At 37.4% G+C, this 22720-nt stretch overlaps 1 protein-coding gene across 1 annotated transcript in view; it reads left to right on the forward strand.

Moving 5' to 3' along the window:
• The first annotated feature begins 3358 nt into the window (after positions 1 to 3358).
• The window catches only part of LOC131976156 (sialoadhesin-like), a 45744-nt gene continuing 26382 nt past the window's right edge, over positions 3359 to 22720 (forward strand). Inside the window, exons 1-8 of the mRNA XM_059339077.1 lie at positions 3359 to 3517; positions 5329 to 5733; positions 6414 to 6734; positions 8508 to 8789; positions 16860 to 17201; positions 18109 to 18405; positions 19971 to 20228; positions 20309 to 20572. Coding sequence (XP_059195060.1) covers positions 3457 to 3517; positions 5329 to 5733; positions 6414 to 6734; positions 8508 to 8789; positions 16860 to 17201; positions 18109 to 18405; positions 19971 to 20228; positions 20309 to 20572 — 2230 coding nt within the window. The 5' untranslated portion in view covers positions 3359 to 3456. The remainder of the gene's footprint in view (positions 3518 to 5328; positions 5734 to 6413; positions 6735 to 8507; positions 8790 to 16859; positions 17202 to 18108; positions 18406 to 19970; positions 20229 to 20308; positions 20573 to 22720) is intronic.

Consider the following 22720-nt stretch of genomic DNA (forward strand, 5'->3'; position numbering starts at 1 on the left):
AACGAATGACCAGCTAATGCGACCGGCTAATGTGCAAGCGGCTAATGCGACCAGCTTTCTTGGATGTTTTTGTTCCGGGGTCATACGCCAACGCGGGGGTGAAGCATGCGCACATGCGTTTAGTTACCTTTAGTTGCACCAGGCATTAAAATGAACAAGAAATTGAAAATATATATATATATTTTCCATGACTGTATGTAACGTTGATGTTAGAAAAGCTCAAGTGGAAAGTAAAATCCAGCCAGTGATGTGCTCTGAACTCTTCTTGAACACTAAAAGTGCTTTTGGTTCCCGCGCTCTGACTGAAGCTTTATAAATATACGTTATGAAACAACGCCGCACTGTGGCAGTCTCATTTAAAATGATGGATTGAGTTCATCAAGTGTCTCTGAGAGCTGTTTCTAATTGGTTTTACAATCAGTAAGAGCACAAAATACAGCAAAGGCCTCTCACTGTGGTAACTCCATAAATGGGTTGACTGTTCGTGTGCAGCAGCGTCAATATGAAAACAATATTACACTACGAGGAGCACTTCGCTTAGAGCTCTTCACACGAACACAAATAAATATCTCTGCCAATAACTCTCAGTTTTAATAAGCGTGTTGATGAAGCCTCAGGTTCTCTATGACACAGGGAGAAGAAAGATGATAAGGATCATTATTTATACTCATAATGCTGTTCAGCACAGGTCTAAGCTGCACAAGAAAGAAGGTTTTCCACTCTAAAAACTTCTTTAATTCTTTATTTTATTAATATCTTCTATAATAATTCCTTCCTAGTCTTATTCTGCCTAAAGTCATGTTGTTGTTGTTGTTGTTTGGCTCAAGGTCTTTTTATTATTATTATTGGTAATTAAAGTCATATAAAATGCAAAAAATTACAGGTTTCTCTTACAACAGAGATGGATCCCTATTAAAGCACTATATGTTCCATAAACACTAATGAAATTAAATAAATCCAATGTGATAGAAATCACAAGTAAGATGACCCCATGAATAAATTAATTCAAATACAGTATAATTTAATTTAATTTAATAAAATATAATTGAATGAGATAAAATTAAATTAAACTGAATAAAAATATATTTAGAAATACAAGACTAATCATTAAAAAAAAAAAAGAAGAAGAAATAAATAAATGCTTGGGGGAAAAAATGCTACCCATGTAGCATTAATTAATTTATTCAAATACAGTTTGATTTAATTTAATTTAATTTAATAAGATTAAATTAAATTAAACTGAATAAAATTAAATACAATTATATTTAGAAATACAAGACTAATAATTTAAAATAAATAAATGAATATGTGAATAAATAAATGCTTGGAAAAAAATACAAAAAATCTGAAAGTCACATAAAATATATAATCTTTATAATGTGGGTTCAGTAGGACAAAACTACAATAAAATATCCGTGGCATCCACATTTTCTCTCCAGGTTAGAAACAGTTCCTGTGTAGCATCACATTTGTGAGCAGAGCCTCTTACAGAAACATTTTCTCCAATGTCAAATGACGTATAATGTCTGTAACTCATTCCCTTCCATTCACCTCCAGTGTTAAAATTAAACATGCAAATACGGAAACATGAGACAACTGTGTGTTAATGTTGACTGAAAAAGTCAGAATTAAGCACTTTTAAGCCTGGATAAGTGTATAAAATGTGTTGGTATGTTATGCAGAAAAAGGTTCCAGCGGTTTAGAGTGTCATTTCCACACTCAAAGCCAAAACTATTTTTTTTTTTTTTTTAAAAAGCAGTTCTCTGTGCATGTAAACTTTTATCTGACTCACATTCGGCTTTTATTAAGACATTGTTCTGTTGAGTTAATGATGGATAGCTGGCTAGCATTCTTAAACTGCTTGAATGGACAAAGTCAATAACCATTTCCTGTCTTTGAATGCCTCGCAGGGGGAGTTATTTTGTATTTTATTTTTTATTTTTTAAGTAGAAATATCAAATATGTCTTACCTAATCTTTTGTCACAGTGTGTTGTAAAGCAAATCTGTATGCCCTATACTTTGTGGTGATCATAATTATCATTATGGAGACTTTTTTTTTGTTTTTTTCTACATATATGATTGACACAATAATTCAGATCAGGGTTTTGAAATCTCTGTGCAAATTAGCGCTGTTACTTAATGACAGTAGGATTTCTCTGCATTGATGTAGTTTGCTTGCTCTTTTGTTTTAAACTTTCACGCCTCGAGCAAATTCATCTGTCTTCGGTTCCATGCAAACATAAATAAAATGACTGGAAACAGTTGATTATTGATAGATTGTTTCTCATGCTGTCTCTTTTGTTTCTTTTGAAAAGCACTGCATCATAGTGAAACTGTGTGTGTTTTGTGTGTGTGTTTTTTTTATTCCTCTGTGCTACTTCTACTTCTACTTTTGTAGAAGTGACAAACACAAAAAAATGGACTTCCTCCTAAACTGCAGTTTTATATAAAGCACACACCCTTAAAAACAAGGCTTTGCAAAATGTAATCTTTAATTTAATTAACCAGTGTTAAAATATTTGAAAATAACATATTTCATTAATATATTTTTAAAAAATGAATTTGTTTATAGGTTAGATTAGTTAGTTCAGACTGCTTTCTCAAAATTACAAGTAGAAAAGGAGAAGTAAAAGAAAAAGTCAGTCTGAGTCTGAAGAAGAGAACAAGACAGACGCAGGTAAAACACAACACTTTTATATTATTATAACATAATTTTAAGTGATTAATTTTTCATTAAATAATATACAAATGCGTGTCAGTGCTGTTGTGTACTAGATAATGTAAAGCAGGGGTCTCAAACTCAAATTACCTGGGGGCAGCTGGAGGCAGTATCAAAATGACCAAAAAAAGACACAAAATTACTAAAAAAAAAAAAAAAGAGACAAAATTACTAAAAAAAAAAAGACACAAAATGACAGAAAAAAAACTAAATTACTTAAAAAAGAAACAACATTTTTTTTTTTTTAAAAAGACACAAAATTACCAAAAAAGACACAAAGTTACCAAAAAAAAAGTAATTAAAGGGACCTTCCACACACAACACGGTAAAGTGCCATTCATATAAAACTCACATTAAACTTTCATATCAAGGTGGGGGCCACAAAATATCATCACGAGGGCCGCAGTTGGCCCGCAGGCCGCGAGTTTGAGACCCCTGATGTAAAGTTTATTAGGGCCACGGGGCAATTGCACTGAGCACTACTGTTATACTGTGGATTTTTTCTTCTTCCTCTTCAAAGCTGAACCTTAGTACTGTATTAAAGCTGGTAGGTTTATAATAGTTGATCACAGATGGATTTATATTTGTGCTGTCAGCTGTGGAGCTGTTTTTAAACTAGTTTCATCACTGATCTGAACTTCCTGTTTCTCGTTTACCCTTTTTGTACAAAGAATTTGTGCCAAGAAGAGTTTGTCCTGCGGACGGAGAGACTGACTGTCTCAACCATCAAATCAGGATGTTTGTTCTCATGTGTGCGACTCTGCTTTTCTCTTTGGGATGCAGCACTGCTGACACAGGTACAAAACTTTATTCTAACATTATACTTCGTATTTTTATTATAGAGATAATCTGCGACCATAAATGTCCTTTTATTTTCTTTCACCGAAATGTTTAGAGAATTTTTTTTCTACTTTGAATTTCAGTGGAAATGTGAACACATTTTAACATGGAAAATCAATTATACAGTCATGGAAAAATGATTGGACCACCCTTTTTCTTCAATTTCTTGTTCATTTTAATGCCTGGTACAACTAAAGGTACATTTGTTTGGACAAATATAATGATGACAACAAATATAGCTGATAAGAAAAATATGTTAATGAAATGAAAACATAATAGAGCCATTTGACTATCTTGTTCATAAAAATGGTGTCAGGACTTTTCTTCTTGATGACACTTTCATTGACATGAATACTTGCTTTTGAGGAATGATCTATGACTCCATTTTCAGCAAGTTACACGCTTTTACAGGTTATCGACTAGGTTTTGCAGTTTCGACTAATTATTTTTCAGAAATGCATTAAATGTTAGGTGATGTGAGAAATGCACCAAAGCCGCTTGTCAGTTGTCAGAGATGAGAACAGTGTTTAAATGTATAAACGCCACAGTGACTTTGATCAACAGGAACTGCAAAATAAAAACCACACAAACTCAGAGACTCAGAGACAGTACGCAGTTGAAATGGGGAAACGCTGAAAGAAAGCTGCTTTCTTTTTGAGTCTTTCAGTACTTTCATCTGTCAAATTTTTATTTTTATTTTTATATTCATTTTATTATTATTTTTATGTTCATTTGACCATCATCTCTCAACTGAATTCAGCTTGTTACAGACTATTTACAGCTGTATGTGTTGTGCATGAAGGGATTTAAGAAGCTATATCCAGTGGTGGAAAGTAACTAAGTACATTTACTTAAGTACTGTAATTAAGTATTATTTTTAGGTACTTGTACTTTACTTTAGTATTTCCATTTTATGTGAATTTATTCTCCTCAAATATTGTACTTTTTACTGCACTACATTTAGCTGCAAGCTTTAGTTACTTTTCAGGTCGAGATTTAACATAAGAAAACATGATCAATTTAAAGTATTTAAGCATTTTTAATAATTTGACCTCATATTTAGTAGTTAACATTAGCTCTACCTTAACAACAGTAAAACACTGCTCACATAAATAATATTATTGGAATATTCTGCATAACAAGTACTTTTACTTTTGATACTTTAAGTATATTATGATGCTGATACTTTTGTACTTTTACTTCGGTAAAGTTTTGAATGCAGGACTTTTACTGTAGTGGAGTAATTTCACAGTGTGGTATTAGTACTTTTACTTCAGTAAGGGATCAGAATACTTTTTCCACCACTGGCTATATCTAACATAATCGTTCAAAGTCAACACTTCAAAAATAAACTGTCAACATAAAACAGTACTGGTGTGTATTTCTTCTGTAGATTTCTTTAATTAACAACACCACACTTGCAGTACTTCCTTTTCAAAACCTTTAACATTATTTTATAGTCATAGAAACAGAAATAATTCACTGTTTTATTAAGGAAAAATCTGTTGTTACACATATTCTTTAGTGTATAAAAGGCCTAAAGGCATCCGATCAGAATCAGTGCAATGCCGCAACACCTCCTATGTAAATAATGATATTTTGAAAAATCATAACAAAGTATTTGTTCCACCCTGAATGATGTACCCATTTATTTGTAACGTTCCTCACAGCATCTATTGACTGAATTGAAATTAAACCAAGTGTTGTCAAAATTTAAACATCTTTTGGATCTCTCAGGTGTTTTTCCTCTCACTGTTTGTATTAACAGGTGCACCAGTGTGGGGAAGACCAGACTGTAGAAATGGATTCTGTATCACACTGAGTGAAGGAGATATAACAGCAGAGGCTGGACTCTGTGTTGTGATACCGTGTTCATTCACTGTTGACTACTATACTCGCTTTACATCCCAACATATGGTTTGGTATAAATGTGAAGGAAGATGTAGAGATCAAGACATCATACTGGACTCTGACAACAACAACATGGTTCAGTCTGGGTTCAAAGGACGAGTTTCACTGTTGGAGCCTGACGTGAATCAGAAGAAATGCAGCATCATCATCAATGACCTCACTGAGTCAGACTCTGGATCATATCAGCTCAGAGTCAATGGTTTCTCATATGGGTATCGAAGTGGATTTAATTTCCCCACAAAAGCAACTTTCTCTGTTAAAGGTATGAAGAGCTACAACTTATTTACACTGAATATTTTCATTGCTCTGCTTATTTACTTCACTGATATTTGGTGTATTTATAGTCTTAAAGTAATGAGGTACAGTTTGGTAATTTGTCGCCCTCTGTATGTAACCATGGGGAACTGCAGCAGCAACTTCATTGAAATGTTCTTAATACAGTTATGGAAAATATTGTTAGACCACCCTTGTTTTCTTCAATGTCATGTTCATTTTAATGCCTGGTACAACTAAAGGTACATTTGTTTGGACAAATATAATGATAACAACAAAAATAGCTCATAAGAGTTTAATTTAAGATGATGTCTACTTTTCTGATATCTATCTCTAGCTGACATACTTTTCAGAGGCCAGCATTTCCATATGAAACATACACTAATGACCTACATGAAACATGCATTAAAAATAACAAGAAATTGAAGAAAAGGGGTGGAATAATATTTTTTTCCATGAATGTATTTGGTGTATTTATAGTCTTAAAGTAATGAAGTAAAGTTTGGTAATTTGTCGCCCTCTGTGGGCAACCAGACGGAACTGCAACAGCAACTTTCAATTACTGCCACATTGAATGTGACAATAATGTTGTTGATATCTGATTGTTTTGTCACAAATGTAAGTGATTGTTGACCTTCAGACTCATCTGATTCCACTCTCTCTCATCAGGTCTGACCCAGAAGCCCACAGTGATGGTTCCTCCTCTGACAGAGGGACAGCAGACCACACTGACCTGCACTGCTCCTGGTCTCTGCTCTGGATCTGTTCCTACAATCACCTGGACGTGGAGAGGAGCAGGAGAGGACGACTCTCACATCTCAGGAAACATCACAGCTTTCAAGACTGAGAATCTGACTGCTGTCACTCAGAGACACAGCTCAACTTTGACCTTTAACTCTTCAGCTGAACACCACGGCAGCATTATCACCTGTAAGGTCCGCTTCACAAACGGCACCACCACAGAGGAGACGATGACTCTGAATGTGACCTGTGAGTATAACAGACACTGCACTTCATGCTTGGTTTTACTTTTAATCCTTGTAAGACAAGTGGGAAGTTTTGCAACTTCCGGGACAGTACTATCTTCACCTTTTTCTACAATCTCAGAATATCTGAGGCCCTTCACCCCCTTGACATCTTGATCTGATCAGAAGCCTGAATAATGGCTGTCAAAACATCATAAACATAACCCTCATGGGTATATTACGGTGGCCCTGAGAGCTCACAGCACTGCAACTTAAGAAAACACATGCAAATACACAAAACACAAGCAAACTGAGAAAACCTCTCCACCAATTTGAAAACAAATTGGTGCAAAAGTGCAGCATTTAGAAAATGCTCTAAAAATACCACAATACAACAGAAGTGTTTCCAGAGGACACTTAAAAACGATGCACAACTCTGGACATGCTTGTGATTTTAGGGTTGTTTCCATTACAGTCCAATACCCAGAATGAGGCGGGTCTCCCTCGTCGAAACGCCCCTAACGTCTTTTGTCTGGACTTTTTTTGGTCCTGTGGAAGAGCAGAGCCAGTTTTCTCCACTGAAAAAAAGCCTGGTTGCTGATTGGATAGAACGCTAAGCAGGATGTGACGTAGTACTCAACGGCACACCAACACGCGCCATTTGTAAAAGCCTGCAAAGTAGCAAATCGTCACAGGCGACAAGAAACACAAGCCCCTTTCATAGTGCAGTCCGGCTTCACGTAACAAGGTGCTAACACGCTAACAGTTAGCTCTGTAGCAGTACAGTTTGTATGTGCTAACAGGCTAACAGTTAGCTCTGTAGCAGTACAGTGTGTATGTGCTAACAGGCTAACAGTTAGCTCTGTAGCAGTACAGTGTGTATGTGCTGCTGCAGGAGGTGTTCACTTAGCGATCTCTGTTTGTTTACTACAAGCACCAGATACTCTGTGCAGAGAGACTCTGTGCATAATTAGCAATGCTGGTTTGTTCATTATCAGCGGCGCACATTGTGCACAGTTAGCGATGGCGGCCACAGTTGCGTCTCCCGTGTTTAATCCGTCGCGTATGTGATCACGGATCACGATTGACACTGTCGCTAAGCAATTACGCAATGATTGAAAACCATACGTCACCTCCGGAGTCTAGTAAAGCCCTCTGGGGCCTTTTTTTTGTAATGGAGACATGCTGAGTGAGCGGACATTTGAGAGGGCGTGGCCTGAGACTTTCCTAGCGGCCACTCTTCCCCCTAAATGAAACACAGCTATCATCACGTTATTTCATGATAATGATATTTTCTTGTTATAACGTGAAGCGTTCCCCCGCTAGCCCGTATCAATCACATTGCAATTAAACAAATAAAATATATGAATGATACACGTTTTAATTGGTCTCTCTCAATGGCACCGAGTTGGTCTTGGTCTTGCTATCCCGCTAACGCAAGCACGCTATTGATCGGCCGCTAACGTTAGCATGCTATGATCGGCTGCTAACATTAGCATACTATGATTGTTATAAGATTGATCATGATCTTGAAATAACGTGATAATATCACAATCCTGTCCAGACGTGTGCATCAATTTAAAGTGTCCTCTGGAAACACTTCTGTTGTGTTCTGGTCTTTGCTGCACGTTTTCTAAATGCTGAGCTTGTGTTGTCAAATTGATGAAGATTCTTTCTCAATTTACTTGTGTTTTGTTTATCTGCATGTGTCTTCTTAAGTTGCAGCACTGTGAGTGACTAAAAGTGAAAACATTTATTTAGGACATAACTTTCCAGCTCTGCTCTCTTGTGCCCACAGCCTATCCAAAGATCCTGAACCACTCTCAGTGTGAGCATCAGTCAGATGTCCTGACCTGTGTGTGTATCAGTGAGGGGTTTCCTTCACCCACTGTCCAATGGCCGCTGTTGCAGAACCACACTGAGTTCTCAGTTATGACCTCTGTGTCAAAACACACAGTCAGCAGCACTGTCACCCTGACTGTAAAAGACCACAGCAACACTGTTGTTGAGTGTATCAGTAGCAATGAAGCTGGAGAAATACAATGGAACATCCCCATCACGACTTCAGAGAGCCGAGAAGGTAAATATACACATAATATTTACTGATATTAATAAACCATATGATCAAATACAGTAGATGTAGGCGTACTTGTTTCTCTGCAGTAAAAACTTTTAGCTATCATTTAAAAATGATTGAATTTAAAGATTTATGTAATTTATGATATCCATAATTTGAATTTGAATGAGGGAGTGTAGTTAAGACAATAGCAACTGAGTGTAAAGCACTAATAAACACCTAATCTATAAATCTATGTTATTTCTAATAGCAGATCAACAGGCACCAGGTGCAGTTCTTCCCTGGGTCGTCGCTGGTGTTTCTCTCGTTGTGAATGTCATCTGCATCATCCTCTTGGTGTTCCTTTGGTATGTTTCTACTTCATCATTTTATTATTTGAAGGCTCTGTAAATGCAGTGGAGGCTCTTTGCATCATGTGTCACTCTTTCTTCTGTGCAAAGGAACACAAGAAATAAGGTGAAACCAAAGCAAGAGGACAGAACGTACATGTCACTGAAGAGAACCGACCCGTCACCAGAGTATGATGTCATCGCTCAACCTCTGCACTAACAACAAGACGTTCAACATGTAGAAGGATGCCACTTTTCTTTGCATTGTATTTCATTTAAATGCAATTTTTTTTAGTAATATTATTTAACTTTATTGACCAATATTTTCATTCTGCATTTCTCCACCAGTCTGCACATCTGACTAAAGTCATTTTCAACTTAAACAAACTGTTTTAGATTGATAGCAACATGTTATTGTGATAATCTGCAATTATTACACAACTCTGATGAATATTTTTATTAGTATTATTATAACTTATTACTTTGAAAAGCAGACTGCTGCTGTGGATAAAGTCATGAACATAATGTGCAGAAGCAATAAAATCACTTTTAAATCAATAAAATACATTTGTCCATCCATCCATTCTCGTCCGCTTGTCCGGGGCCGGGTCGCAGGGGCAGCAGGCTAAGCAGGGCATTCCAGGTGTCCCTCTCCCCAGCCACAACGTCCAGCTCCTCTTGGGGGACCCCGAGGCGTTCCCAGGCCAGGAGAGAGATATAATCCCTCCACCATGTTCTGGGTCTTCCCCGGGGCCTCCTACCAGTTGGACGTGCCCGGAACACCTCTAACGGGAGGCGCCCGGGAGGATCCTTACCAGATGCCCAAACCACCTCAACTAGCTCCTTTCAGTCCCTCCGGATGTCTGAGCTCCTCCCCCGATCTCTAAGGCTGAGCCCAGCCACCCTACGGAGGAAGCTCATTTCGGCCGCTTGTATCCGCGATCTCGTTCTTTCGGTCACTACCCAAAGCTCCTGACCATAGGTGAGGGTTGGAACATAGATGGACCAGTAAATCGAGAGCTTTGCCTTCAGGCTCTGCTTCCGGCTCTGCTTCTTCTTCACCATGAAGGTCCGGTACAACGCCCGCAACATTGCTGACGCCGCACCAAACCGCCTTGTCCATCTCACGCTCCGTTCTACCCTCACTGCTGAACAAGACCCCCGAGATACTTGAACCATGGAGTCAGACTTGGAGGTGCTGACTCTCATCCCTACCGCTTCGCACTCGGCTGCAAACCGCCCCAACGAGTGCTGGAGGTCCAGGTCTGATGAAGCAAAAAGAACCACATCATCTGCAAAAAGCCGAGATGCAATTCTAAGGCCACCAAACGGAATCCCTTCCTCCCCCGCGCCTTGAGATCCTGTCCGTGAAAACCACAAACAGAATCAGAGACAAGGGGCAACCCTGGCGGAGGCCAACACCCACTGGGAACGTGTTTGATGTTGTGCCGAGTATGCGGACACAGCTCTCACTTTGGTTATATAGGGACCAGATAGCTCGTAGCAACGAGCCCGGTACCCCATATTCCCGCAGTACCCCCCACAAGACTCCTCGAGGGACACGGTCATAAGCCTTCTCCAAGTCCACAAAACACATATAGACCGGATGAGCAAACTCCCATGACCCCTCCAGAAGTCTCGCAAGAGTAAAGAGCTGGTCCGTTGTTCCACGACCAGGACGAAAGCCGCGTTGTTCCTCCTGAATCTGAGGTTAGACAATCGGCCGGAGCCTCCTTTCCAGCACCCTGGAGTAGACTTTCTCGGGGAGGCTGAACAGTTATTTCTAGATTTCACAATCTTAATTTAAGAAATCTTGTCAAGTGAAATTATCTGTCAATGCAGCAAGATAATTTCCCTCAGATTTAGTGTTTTTATCTTGTTTTTAGACACCTTTTTTGCAGTGAACAGTTGGCTTTTTGGTGTTCATTTGAAAGATTGTGAGTTTTTAATATGATAAAACTCCAAATACATGTCTTTGTCATGGAGAACTCCCTGCTCTCTACTGAAACAGATAAAAAAATCTCTCTTTTTCAGGAATTAACTTCTTACACTTTTTCTTTTCCTCATGTAACCAGCTCAGCTCACTAGAGGGCTGTTTGATAATCAGCTGCATGTTGAAACGTTTCCTGCTTGCGTACAGCAGTCAAACGGCATGCTTTTTTCATAATAAGAAGGGAAATTTAGAGGGTTTTTTAAAAAATTTGCTTACTTTTGTTGTTGGCTTTCAACATGTTTTAAAATCTAGGTTTTTCAAAAAATGTCCCTTATTCTTGTTAAAGCATTTTAACTGCATAATGTGTTTTCATTGGATGAACTCTCCACCATCCGCCACCTCAACTCAAGAGAGACAAACTAACTTTTCTTTTATGGAGAAGTTGATACACATAGTTTATTTCCCCACATTGTATGAATGTTAACTTTTAATATCTTCACTTCCTCTGTTCCGATCAAACAGTGAGTACTTGTGTGAGGAAAACAAAATATGCGTGTGTGTAAAATATGCAGATCAAGAGCTCACTGTTAACTCTATGGAGTCTTATATGGCTATTTTGTCCATTTTTTAATCCTTTTCGTGTCTTTGTGAGTAATTTTGTGACTTTTTTGGTCATTTTGTGTCTTTTTGTAGTCATATTGTCTTTTTTTAGTCATTTTATGTCTTTTTTGGTCATTTTGTGTCTTTTTGTAGTCATTTTGTGTCTTTTTATGTCTATTTAAGTCATTTTGTGCCTTTTTTTGGTCATTTTGTGTCTTTTTTTGTCCTTTAGTCCAACATAAAATGTGATTTTGAATCTTTTTTTTTACTTTTAAAACACTATCATGTTCAATAAAGAATTTAAAATTTTGCAGATGTGAACAAAGGTTGCAAATATAACAGTTACAGGTTACATCCAGTTCTATCATTTTATACTAAATATATTTGAGCTTGTCTCCAGTTTTACTTGGTATATCATCATCAAACTGAAACTGGCCTCATGGAGTTTACAGCCAGAACTTTAGAGGTAAATTTACAGTAGGGCTCCACACTGCTTTGTTTTCTAGTCTGGATGTCATGAAGAAGTCTGGATTTGGTGCTTTTGGAGACTCCAGAGGGTTAAAATCACATTTATGTTTTATTATAAAATGCTGGTGAGAGAATATTGCATATTTTACACACGTGGAAAACAAGTGAGGAGACTAATTGTGTTGCTGCAGCACAGAGAGAGAGAGAGAGAGAGAGAGAGAGAGAGAGAGAGAGAGCGCATCAAAACTTCTGTTTGTTTTGCTAAAAGCCACGTCCCCGCACAAATCTAGACATGTAACCAGTTTGACATGACTCAGTTGGGTTATTACCACTCACCCGTCAATGCTGGTAAAACCTTCATATGCTCCTTTTTTCTTTTTAAACAATTTCAGAAACATTTAATCTGCTACAAATACAGTTTTTACTTCATGAGGCAGACGTTCTGTATTTAAATCTCAATTATTTGTATTTATTTTTCAGAACTTACAGATATTGCATGCTGAACTTCGTTGTTGGCTCTAAGGTAAGACTGAATTTTCTGAAAAAATTCGAATTATTGCAAGCTGCAAAATCTAATTGATACTTTTATCAAATACAGTTATGGAAAAAATATATTAGAGCTTTAATTTCTTGTTCATTTTAATGCCTGGTGCAACTAATGGGGCATTTGTTTGGACAAATATAGTGATAACAACTCAATTTAAGAGCTGATATCTAGACATTTTCCATAATTTTCTTGATAATGATTTTGGTTATTACACTGTGAAAAAATGTTTGTAGAAATAACAATAAAACACTGTCAAATAGCATCAGAAATAGGACGTAAAATTTAAAAAAATGTTTATCACCGTAGTCGACACTTACTTACCGTAAATAAAGGAATAGTACAAAACTAAAACTGTAAAAAAAATGTTTATGTAAAATTAATGGATAAATACCATAATGTCACAAAGACACATTTACCCTTAAAATATCAGGATTATTCAGTCCAAATTACAGTTTTTTGCTGATATTTACATTAAAAGTTACAATAGAAAACCCACTCATTGTATTTTTTACAGTGAAATTCTGTCAAAAACCACAGCTGCTGTTTTTTTTTCCATAAATTAAACAGATTTTTTTTTTTTTAATGTATGAATAAAATCATGTTAAATGTCTAGATATCAGCTCTTAAATTAAACTCTTATCAGCTTTTTTTGTTGTTATCATTATATTTGTCCAAACAAATGTACCTTTAGTTGTACCAGGTATTAAAATAAACAAGAAACTGAAGAAAACAAGGGTCTAATAATAATATCCATGACTGTATGTCATTACTTCAGCAGGATTTTTTGCAGAAATAAATGTATTTTTCACAAATTTAAGTTGATGAACTTTAGCAGTTTACATAAACAGTTTTAAAATTCCGGTACATTAGTGAAGTCTGCATCATTTGCATGACTTGTGCACTTTTAAATGTCACCTTTTGTGTCTCTCCTGACATTAGTAGCTGCTTATTGCTTTCCAGAATACAGTTTTGCAAAACATATGCAAAACATTTCAACATGCTCTGTGGGTGGTTATCACTGCCACCATCTTCATGTTTGCTTCCTCATGCAGAACAAGTTCATGCAATGTCACAAGAGCAATTCACCTATGGCTAAGCCACACCCCCAAACGCGATCCAATCACAGTGCGCTTAGCTAACTCAATACACTCGGACATTCTCTGCTTCCACATCTATTGAAATGCATTGGAGTTAGTCCGTTTTCAGTCGTTTTTATGTGTTTTTTCTTGAGATTTTAAGTTTAAAATGGTCAAACGGTGTGCATGGGGTACATGCAACTCTGACACAAGGTATAACCCAATAATATGGGAGCAGTAACCCGGTTCCCTATGGCAGTGATTCCCAACCGCTGTTCCGCGGCACACAAGTGTGCCGTAAGAAATCAATATCTATCAATATCAAAATCAATATCTCCTCATTAATGACTGGAAACAAATCCAGCGACTCCGTCTTAACGAGCGCTAACGAGGTCGGCCAGCTCGTTAACAAGCCGGTCGACCTCGTTAGCGGCAGTTAGCTACAGTTAGCTCTGTAGCAGTACAGTGTGTATGTGCTAACAGGCTAACAGTTAGCTCTGTAGCAGTATAGTGTGTATGTGCTAATAGGCTAACAGTTAGCTCTGTAGCAGTACAGTGTGTATGTGCTAACAGGCTAACAGTTAGCTCTGTAGCAGTACAGTGTGTATGTGCTAACAGGCTAACAGTTAGCTCTGTAGCAGTACGGTGTGTATGTGCTAATAGGCTAACAGTTAGCTCTGTAGCAGTACAGTGTGTATGTGCTAACAGGCTAACAGTTAGCTCAGTAGCAGTACAGTGTGTATGTGCTGCTGCTGCAGGAGGTGTTCACTTAGCGATCTCTGTTTGTTTACAACAAGCACCGTAGTGAGCGGTGTCAGTGGGGTGAAAAGACGAGTGAAAACCTCTAACCTGTTAATGAAGGCCCTTTTGGTGACTTCGAGATGATATTTCATTTTTCTGTCTCCAAAAATGATTAATTGCCTCCTGTGAAATTTCTCCGACTGTCACAGCTGCCATAGCGCCCGTCACCGAATATTGACAGTTTGTCGGAGTGAGTGGAGGGGGCGGGGCTTAGCCATAGGTGAATTCTGTGCAATGACAACTTTTCACATTTAGTTAAATTTTACTGCAAAACAAGTTTTCTGAATATATTTCTGGATACTTTATATTACTGGCAGACAGATAAATCAGCTGATAAATGTCTTTTTAAGATAATTGGCATCAGTTGGTGCCAGCACTCAAGAAGTTTAATTATTATTTATTTATTTATGATCATATTTCACTGAGAAAGCCGCTACATTAACACTATATTTTTTCATAATATAATTTGGTAACACTTTACAATAACCCTCATTTATAAATGGTAAACAGATAGTTTATTAATGTTTAATCATCATTTATAAACCATATATAGGCCATTTAGAATGGTAAATACATCATTTATTTATTTTTAATTTAATTTAATTTTAATTTTAATTTTAATTTAATTTATTATGTTTAAGAAACGACATCATTTATAAATGACAAATAGATGGTATATTAATATTAAGTTTATAGTTAATTTACCATTAACGAACAATAACATTTTAATTCATAGTTTATTCATAGTTTTAGTTGCACTCATTTTAACATTTTTAACACCAAATTAAGTATTTTGAAATGATTCATATTCCTTTAAGAAATTGGTTGAAAACATTTAAAGATTAAATATGTATAGCACTTTGTAAATGATTAATAAACCATCTATAAACATCACTTAGTTGGTTATTGTAAAGTGTTACCTATAATTTTTTATTAATGTTATTTTACAAATTGCTGCCTGCTGATAAATGCAGCAGTTAAGACCAATTTAACTATTTATTTTTTATTCACAAGTTGTTATTTTCTGTTTAGTTTAGTTTCACCTCTGCAAATGTTTTTAGTTAATGCATTTTTTAAATTTAAATTTTTGCACTGCAGAAAGCAGTTACTTAATTAACCCTCTGGGGTCTGAGCCTATTTGCTCTTTGTATAATACATAATATTTATTATACCCATGTTTAGTATTTGTTTTTCTCTCAGCAAAACTTCAACATGATCTGACAACTATTTTTTCACTTTAACCCACTTTATTAACATATTGAGCCCAAAAGTACCAAAAATCATGAAATCTGAATCTGATTATACTATTTATGACAATATAAAACACAAATATGTTCAATGAACTGTTTAAGACCTGAAAAATGTAAACCATAGGTTGCAAATATGAACATATAAAGGTAAAATTCAAATATAATACAACTATACACAAAAAATTACCATAAAAACATGTTTATTTATAGGAACAGTGTTAGATGATTAGACGCCTGCCTCGTCCCATCCTACTTCTACACTTGAATAAATATTTTTGTACTATCAAATTAAAACGATCATGTCTTTGGTTTTACATGACCTCGGCACGTCAAATAAAAAACTGGAGAAAGTTTCAAATCTGTAATTTAGAGTGAAGTTGACAGCAGCGCTCCACGTGACCTCGTTTTTTGTTACGCAATTTGAAAAAAGCCACGTTATCATAGACTCCAGAGGATTAAGCAAACAATAGAGACAATAAAGAAAATAAATATATTTTATCATATGGAAACAACAAAAACAACATGATATTGGCGTTATATCATGGGTCTCTGGGTCTTTTTAGGTAATTTAGGTTTTTTTCTGTCAATTTGTGTCTTTTTTTAGTAATTTTGTGTCTTTTTTTGGTCATTTTGATACTGCCTCCAGCGGCCCCCAGGTAATTTGAGTTTGAGACTCCTGCGTTATATGTTTGGGAGGAGCTGTTATGTAACAAAAAGAAACATACTCTCACCCTAAAAAACTAATTTATTAGACATTACCCCAGTTAATAGTTAACCAGGATATAAAAATGAATATATTCTTCCGTGTGTGTCCAGTACCTCACTGTTGGATCTCCAACCTGACAGAAAATCATGACAGCTGCTGTAAACGTTTTCCTCGTATGCTGTCTGCTTCAAGGTATGCATTCTCACATTTAATGTCTTACAAATGTTTAAAAAATTACTCACAAATATTGCAAAATTAATTTCTGTGTGAGTTATTTTTGGCTGGTGTAGTTTCCCTCGTTTGTGACATTTATAACTTGTTGGAATACCTATTTTGTGTTTTTGTGTTAACGTCTCACCTCAGGTAGCTTTTGCCAACAATGGGCCAGCTTCCTGCCTCAGTCAGTCCAGGGACTAAGTGGATCTTGTGTGAGAGTCTCCTGCAGGTTCACCATTCCCTCAGGATGGGATTCAAGCTTGAATCCTTTGTGTAGAGCCATTTGGAAGAGAGGCTACATAGCGATGTTTAATACTAGCAACACTGGAGGAAGAGCAGACCTGACGGGGGACCTGCTTCAGAAGGACTGCAGCACCATCTTAAAAAACCTGAAATTAACCGATTCTGGAACCTATGACTTCAGACTGGAGTGTAACAACGGTCTGAAGTTCAACTTTTGGAATACGGTGACCCAAATCACCATTACAGGTTTGTGTTATTTCCTGTCACTCTTACACATATACAATCATGGAAAAAGTGATTAGACCACCCTGTGTTGTCCAAACAAATGTTCCTTTTGTTGTACCAGGCATTAAAATGAACAAGAAAATGAAGAAAAAGTGTGGTCTAATAATTTTTTTCCATGAGTTTATTTACTGATTTAACTGATATAACGGATGGTTTTCGACATAAATCAAACCTGATTTATGTTATTAATATGTTGTGTTACAAAATATGCAAAATGCACCTACAGTCATGGAAATAATGATTAGACCACCCTTGTTTTCTTCAATTTCTTGTTCATTTTAATGCCTGGTACAACTAAAGGTACATTTGTTTGCACAAATATAATGATAACAACAAAAATAGCTGATAGGAGTTTAATTTAAGAGCTGATATTGAGACATTTTCCATGGTTTTCTTGATAATGATTTTGGTTATGATCAATAAAACCATGGAAAATGTCAAGATAACAAATAGTTTAGTTGGACCAGGCAATAAAATGAAGCAAGGAGAAAACACAGATGTTCTAATAATTTTTTCCATGACTGTATTTCAGTCTAAACCAAAGCGGTCTGACGGACCCACCAACAGACAAGACTAATATTTCCATCCCTAGAGTCACGCTGAAAAAGGGACACTTCCTCTTCTCTGCTCAGGGTGAAAGTGAGGGTTTATTTCTGCTCCATGCAGAGAAATGTGGTCCATTCTGAAGAACTTTGGTCCGACCACAGAGACATTTAGGGTTTAAAATGGGGAACTGTGTTTCTGGGACATTAATGAGCAGCACAGGGGTTCCACAAGGCACTGTTCTGGCTCCACTGCTGTTCACACTGTACACTTCTTCATCTTTTGGTGTCTCTCTTACCATTTCCTTGTTGTTTCTACTCCTCAGATTCTTTGCCCAGTCCTTCAATAACTCCCTCCAGTCTGGAGGTGGAAGAAGGGACTCCAGTGAGGTTAAACTGCTCCGCTGTAGCTCCCTGTCCCATTCTTCCCCCGGCTCTGACTTGGACCCCAACTATAGGTGACGTTGAGGAGAACCCGGAAACTGAATTCATGACCTCTGCTATCAGCTTCACTGCTTCTGAACTCCACAACGGACAGAGACTCGTGTGTGCTGCTCTCTACAGTCGACAAAGTGCCAGCAGTCCCTTTGAGACTGATACAAATTTGACCCTCCAAGTTCTTTGTGAGTACATTTTTATGTCTTGTTTCAGATCTTGTCATATCATGTCATCTCATTTCATACAGGTGCATCTCAACACATTAGAATATGATGGAAAAGTCCATTTCCAGTAGTTCAAGTCAAATAGCCCCAACCAAGTATTGAGTCATATAGATGGACATACTTTTCAGAGGCCAACATTTACATATTAAACATACTTTTTGAAATTGGTCTTTGTAATACTGAAATTTTTTGAGATACTGAATTTTAGGTCTTCATTAAATGTAAGCCATAATCATTTTAATTAGAAGAAATTAAATAAATTAAGACATGTCATTCTATGTGTAATGGATCTATATGTGTTATTTCCACTTTTTGAATTAAATTCTGACATAAATAAACTTTTCTATGATATTCTAATTCATTGAGATGCACCTGTATAATGTGATTTTGTGACATTTTGGAAATCCTCCATCAGTGCACTGTCTGCCATAATAAGCTTATTATTATACTATTCTAACAGCTACACAGTTGATGAAAATATTGGCACCAAATGACTTTTTTCCCCAAACTGGCAAACCAAAAGTTGTTCTTAGTATGTCTTATGTCCTCTGTGGGGGACATGACACTGAGGCTTTTATTTATAACATAATCCATGCAGTCTATTCAAGCCTGGACATGTTAAATGGCATTAAGAGAAATAAGTCATCCAATTTTAAAGATGTATTGACTTGACTCTATCAAGTTTTTAGAGGTGGATGCTGTTTATAAGAATTTCAAAATACTAATACTAATAATACATCATAAAACACCGACTGAGAGTATAAAAGTAAAATCAAATGATCTGTTTCTAATCGCAAAGTTATTAATGAGTGCAAAAAGAATATACTTATATAAGACATGCTGTTTGTATAATGTTGATCAGCCCTTGCTGCCAACTTTTGGCTTTCTTGTGTACTGTGGCATGTGTCTTATTCAAAACTTCCATCATTGCATTTTGCAAGGACTACAGTCATGGAAAAAATCATTAGACCACCATTGTATTCTTCAATTTATTGTTCATTTTAATGCCTGGTAGAACTAAAGGTACATTTGTTTGGACAAATAGAATGATAACAACAAAAATAGCTCATAAGAGTTTATTTTAAGAGCTGATATCTAGACATTTTCTATGTTTTTTTATTAATAGCATACATTCATACTTCATTTTTATGCTGTATTTCTTCCATTTCTGTCTTCCTGTCCTGTCCACCCTTTGTCATATTGTATGTATGTTTATGTATATGTATGGACGGGTTGATGGTCATTTCGTTGTCCTGGTACTTGTTACTCTGTTCAATGACAATCAAGTTGAATCTCATCTCATCATAAACCATGGAAAACGTCTAGATATCAGCTCTCAAATTAAACTCTTATGAGCTATTTTTGTTGTTATCATTATATTTGTCCAAACAAATGTACCTTTAGTTGTACCAGGCATTAATAACTGTATATTAACACATTTTCTTCTGTATCTCAAGGTTAAAAGAAGAAATATCTGCCTCCCATCATCTCTAAAGCTTACTAGATTTTCAAAACTTCCTTTCCAGATCCTCCTAAAAACACATCAGTCAGCTACCCTAGTCCTGTAAGAGAGGGAACCTCGGTGACCCTGACCTGCAGCGCCAACGCAAATCCAGCTGTGAACAGCTACACCTGGTACAAAGTGGATGGAGGTCAGGAGACAGAAGTGGGTTCAAATAAACAGGTTTTAACTACGGTCTCAGAAGCGGACGAACAATTTTACTGCAAAGTCGCTAACAAATATGGAACCCAGAACTCCTCTGTTACTGATATGGACGTACAATGTAAGTGAGAGTAAAACAGAACCATGGATGAATAAACGTGAGGACCACCATTGACCAAAGCTTTTGTTTTGTTTTTCCAGTTCCTCCCAAGGAAGTCACAGTAGTCGTCGAGCCTGAAGGTCCAATACTGGAGGGCAGCTCTGTTACTCTGTTCTGCAGGAGCCGTGCCAACCCACCTGTGGCTGTGTCCAACTACACCTGGTACAAAGATGACGAAGAGGACGAGTCTGGAGAGAGCTGGGTTATAAACCATGTCGACCCGAGCTACAGTGGTGCCTACCACTGTGCAGCAAGAAATGAGCTGGGGGAGGAAACATCAGCATCGATTCAGCTGGACGTTCAGTGTAAGTTTATTTCACACAGAAACTACTTATATACCCAGTGGTGGAATGTAACTAAGTACTTTCACTCAAGTACTGCACTGTACAATTTTGAGGTGCTTGTACTTCTATTTTATGTAACTTTATACTTCATTATATTAAGGGGTTAAAATGGCCTACCCCTATGGTGCTCACAGCGTTGCAACTGAAGAAGACACATGCAAATACACAAAACACAAGGAAATTAACTTTATACTTCTATTCCACTACATTTTGAGGCAAATAGTTAGTCTCTCTCAATGACACCGAGGTGGTCTTGGTCTTGCTAGCTAACGTTAGCACACTATCGATCGGCCGCTAACGTTAGCATGCTATGAATGTTATGACATTGAAATTATCATTATCTTGAAATAACTTGATAATATCACAAGCGTTTCCAGACGTGTGCATCACTTTTAAGTTTCCCCTGGAAACACTTCTGTTGTGGTGTGGTCTTTGCAGCGTCTTTTCTAAATGCTGCGCTTGTGTTGTCAAATTAATGAAGATGTTTTCTCAATTTGCCGGTGTTTTGTGTATTTGCATGTGTTTTCTTAAGTTGCAGCACTGTGAGCTCTCAGGGCCACCTGGCTTGAGAAAATTAAAATGCTGCTTACTTAAATGCATCAATAATAATTATAATAATCTGAAAAAGATATTTAAAATATATAACACAATCTGAGTGGGGCTGCAAAAGCACACTACTTATTATTACGTGGGCTTATTTTGTGTGCTTGCTTTTGTGGCGAGTGTAAAGTGAACTAAAGAAATTAAACCTTATAATTTAAACAGCCAAATTAAGAAAAGAAACCGACAACGCCACCCTGGGAATTTCACCCAGGGAATTAATTTGGGAGCAGCACACAGGTAAGGTTTACTCAAAGGCAGGAGACGTGGTTATGAAAATAGAAATAGTTTTATTATATTTTTTCACAATAATCTTAAAAACAGTCCTTCAAATATAAAAGCAAGAAAAGCAAACTGGGGGGGAGAGCTGGAGCTGACTGGATGGACAAGGGCTAGTGCAGAGGGGGGAGGAGATCCACCAACAATAAAGAAATCAACTTAAAACACCCGACATACGTGATACACTCTAGTGAAGACCACTCCCAGGACACAGCAAACGACGGAAAAGGGGAGGACACCACCACCCGAGCACCACCACCACCAGTCTCCAGCAACTAAAGAAAAAGGGATAAACAAATTAGTGGGCAAATCAACAAAAACAAACACAAAATCAAATGTTAACAAAATCAGTGACTGCCCATTTTAATCCTAAAATAACATGGTGTACAAAATAATCCTAAAATAAACACTAATAATAAAACACTCATTCCGGGTCTGGATCAAAGTCCGAATCAGTGTTCTGGGGGCACGGTGGGGGCCGTCAACAGCGGGCAGCAGCTCGGCTGCAATACACCAGATCTATTGAGCGCGGTTGCGCATTTAGCAGCCCAGGAACGAGCTCCAGCAGGGTGATTACAGATGACAGTTTTAGTGGAGACAACGTCTTTAGTATGGACAGTCTTTAATAAAGACAGAGCGGCCGCGGAGACAGCCGCGGAGACAAAGCAGCAGCGACCACCAGCTAATTGCACACTCCTAATTAGAAAGAGATACTGTTAGCATTACGGCTTGATATTATAATACTGTAGTTGACCATACTAATACACACATACCTGTTAGGGACACACACATACTCTCAAGGAGGAGAGAGGGAGAGAGGACACCGGCCGCTGCTGGCATTCACCTGTGACCACACTAGCGTTAGCCGTCAGACAGTATCAATTAACACGCCGAGAAAGAGGGGACACTCACCAAACAGAAGGCACCGCCGCACATGAGTTGCCCAGAGCAGCATGCAAACAATCACCCTGCAAACACAAATGCCGTGGGCACGCAGAAAGAACCAAGCGATCAATGAGTCGAAACAGCGGGCAGCCATACCTGTCGGCTAAACAACCGGGGACCCGGAAGTGACGCACCAATGACGCGGATGCAAAAGGAATCGCGAGGAGAGGACGGCGGCTTTTATACGGCCCACCTCATTACCGCCACCAGTGGCACTAAACAGCCAGCACCTCTATGCTGCTACATTCGCAAAACACACTAATTGTTATTCCGCAGGCTTATTTT

The sequence above is a fragment of the Centropristis striata genome, chromosome 8 (assembly GCF_030273125.1).
Source record: "Centropristis striata isolate RG_2023a ecotype Rhode Island chromosome 8, C.striata_1.0, whole genome shotgun sequence".
In the NCBI taxonomy this organism is placed as follows: Eukaryota; Metazoa; Chordata; class Actinopteri; order Perciformes; family Serranidae; genus Centropristis; species Centropristis striata.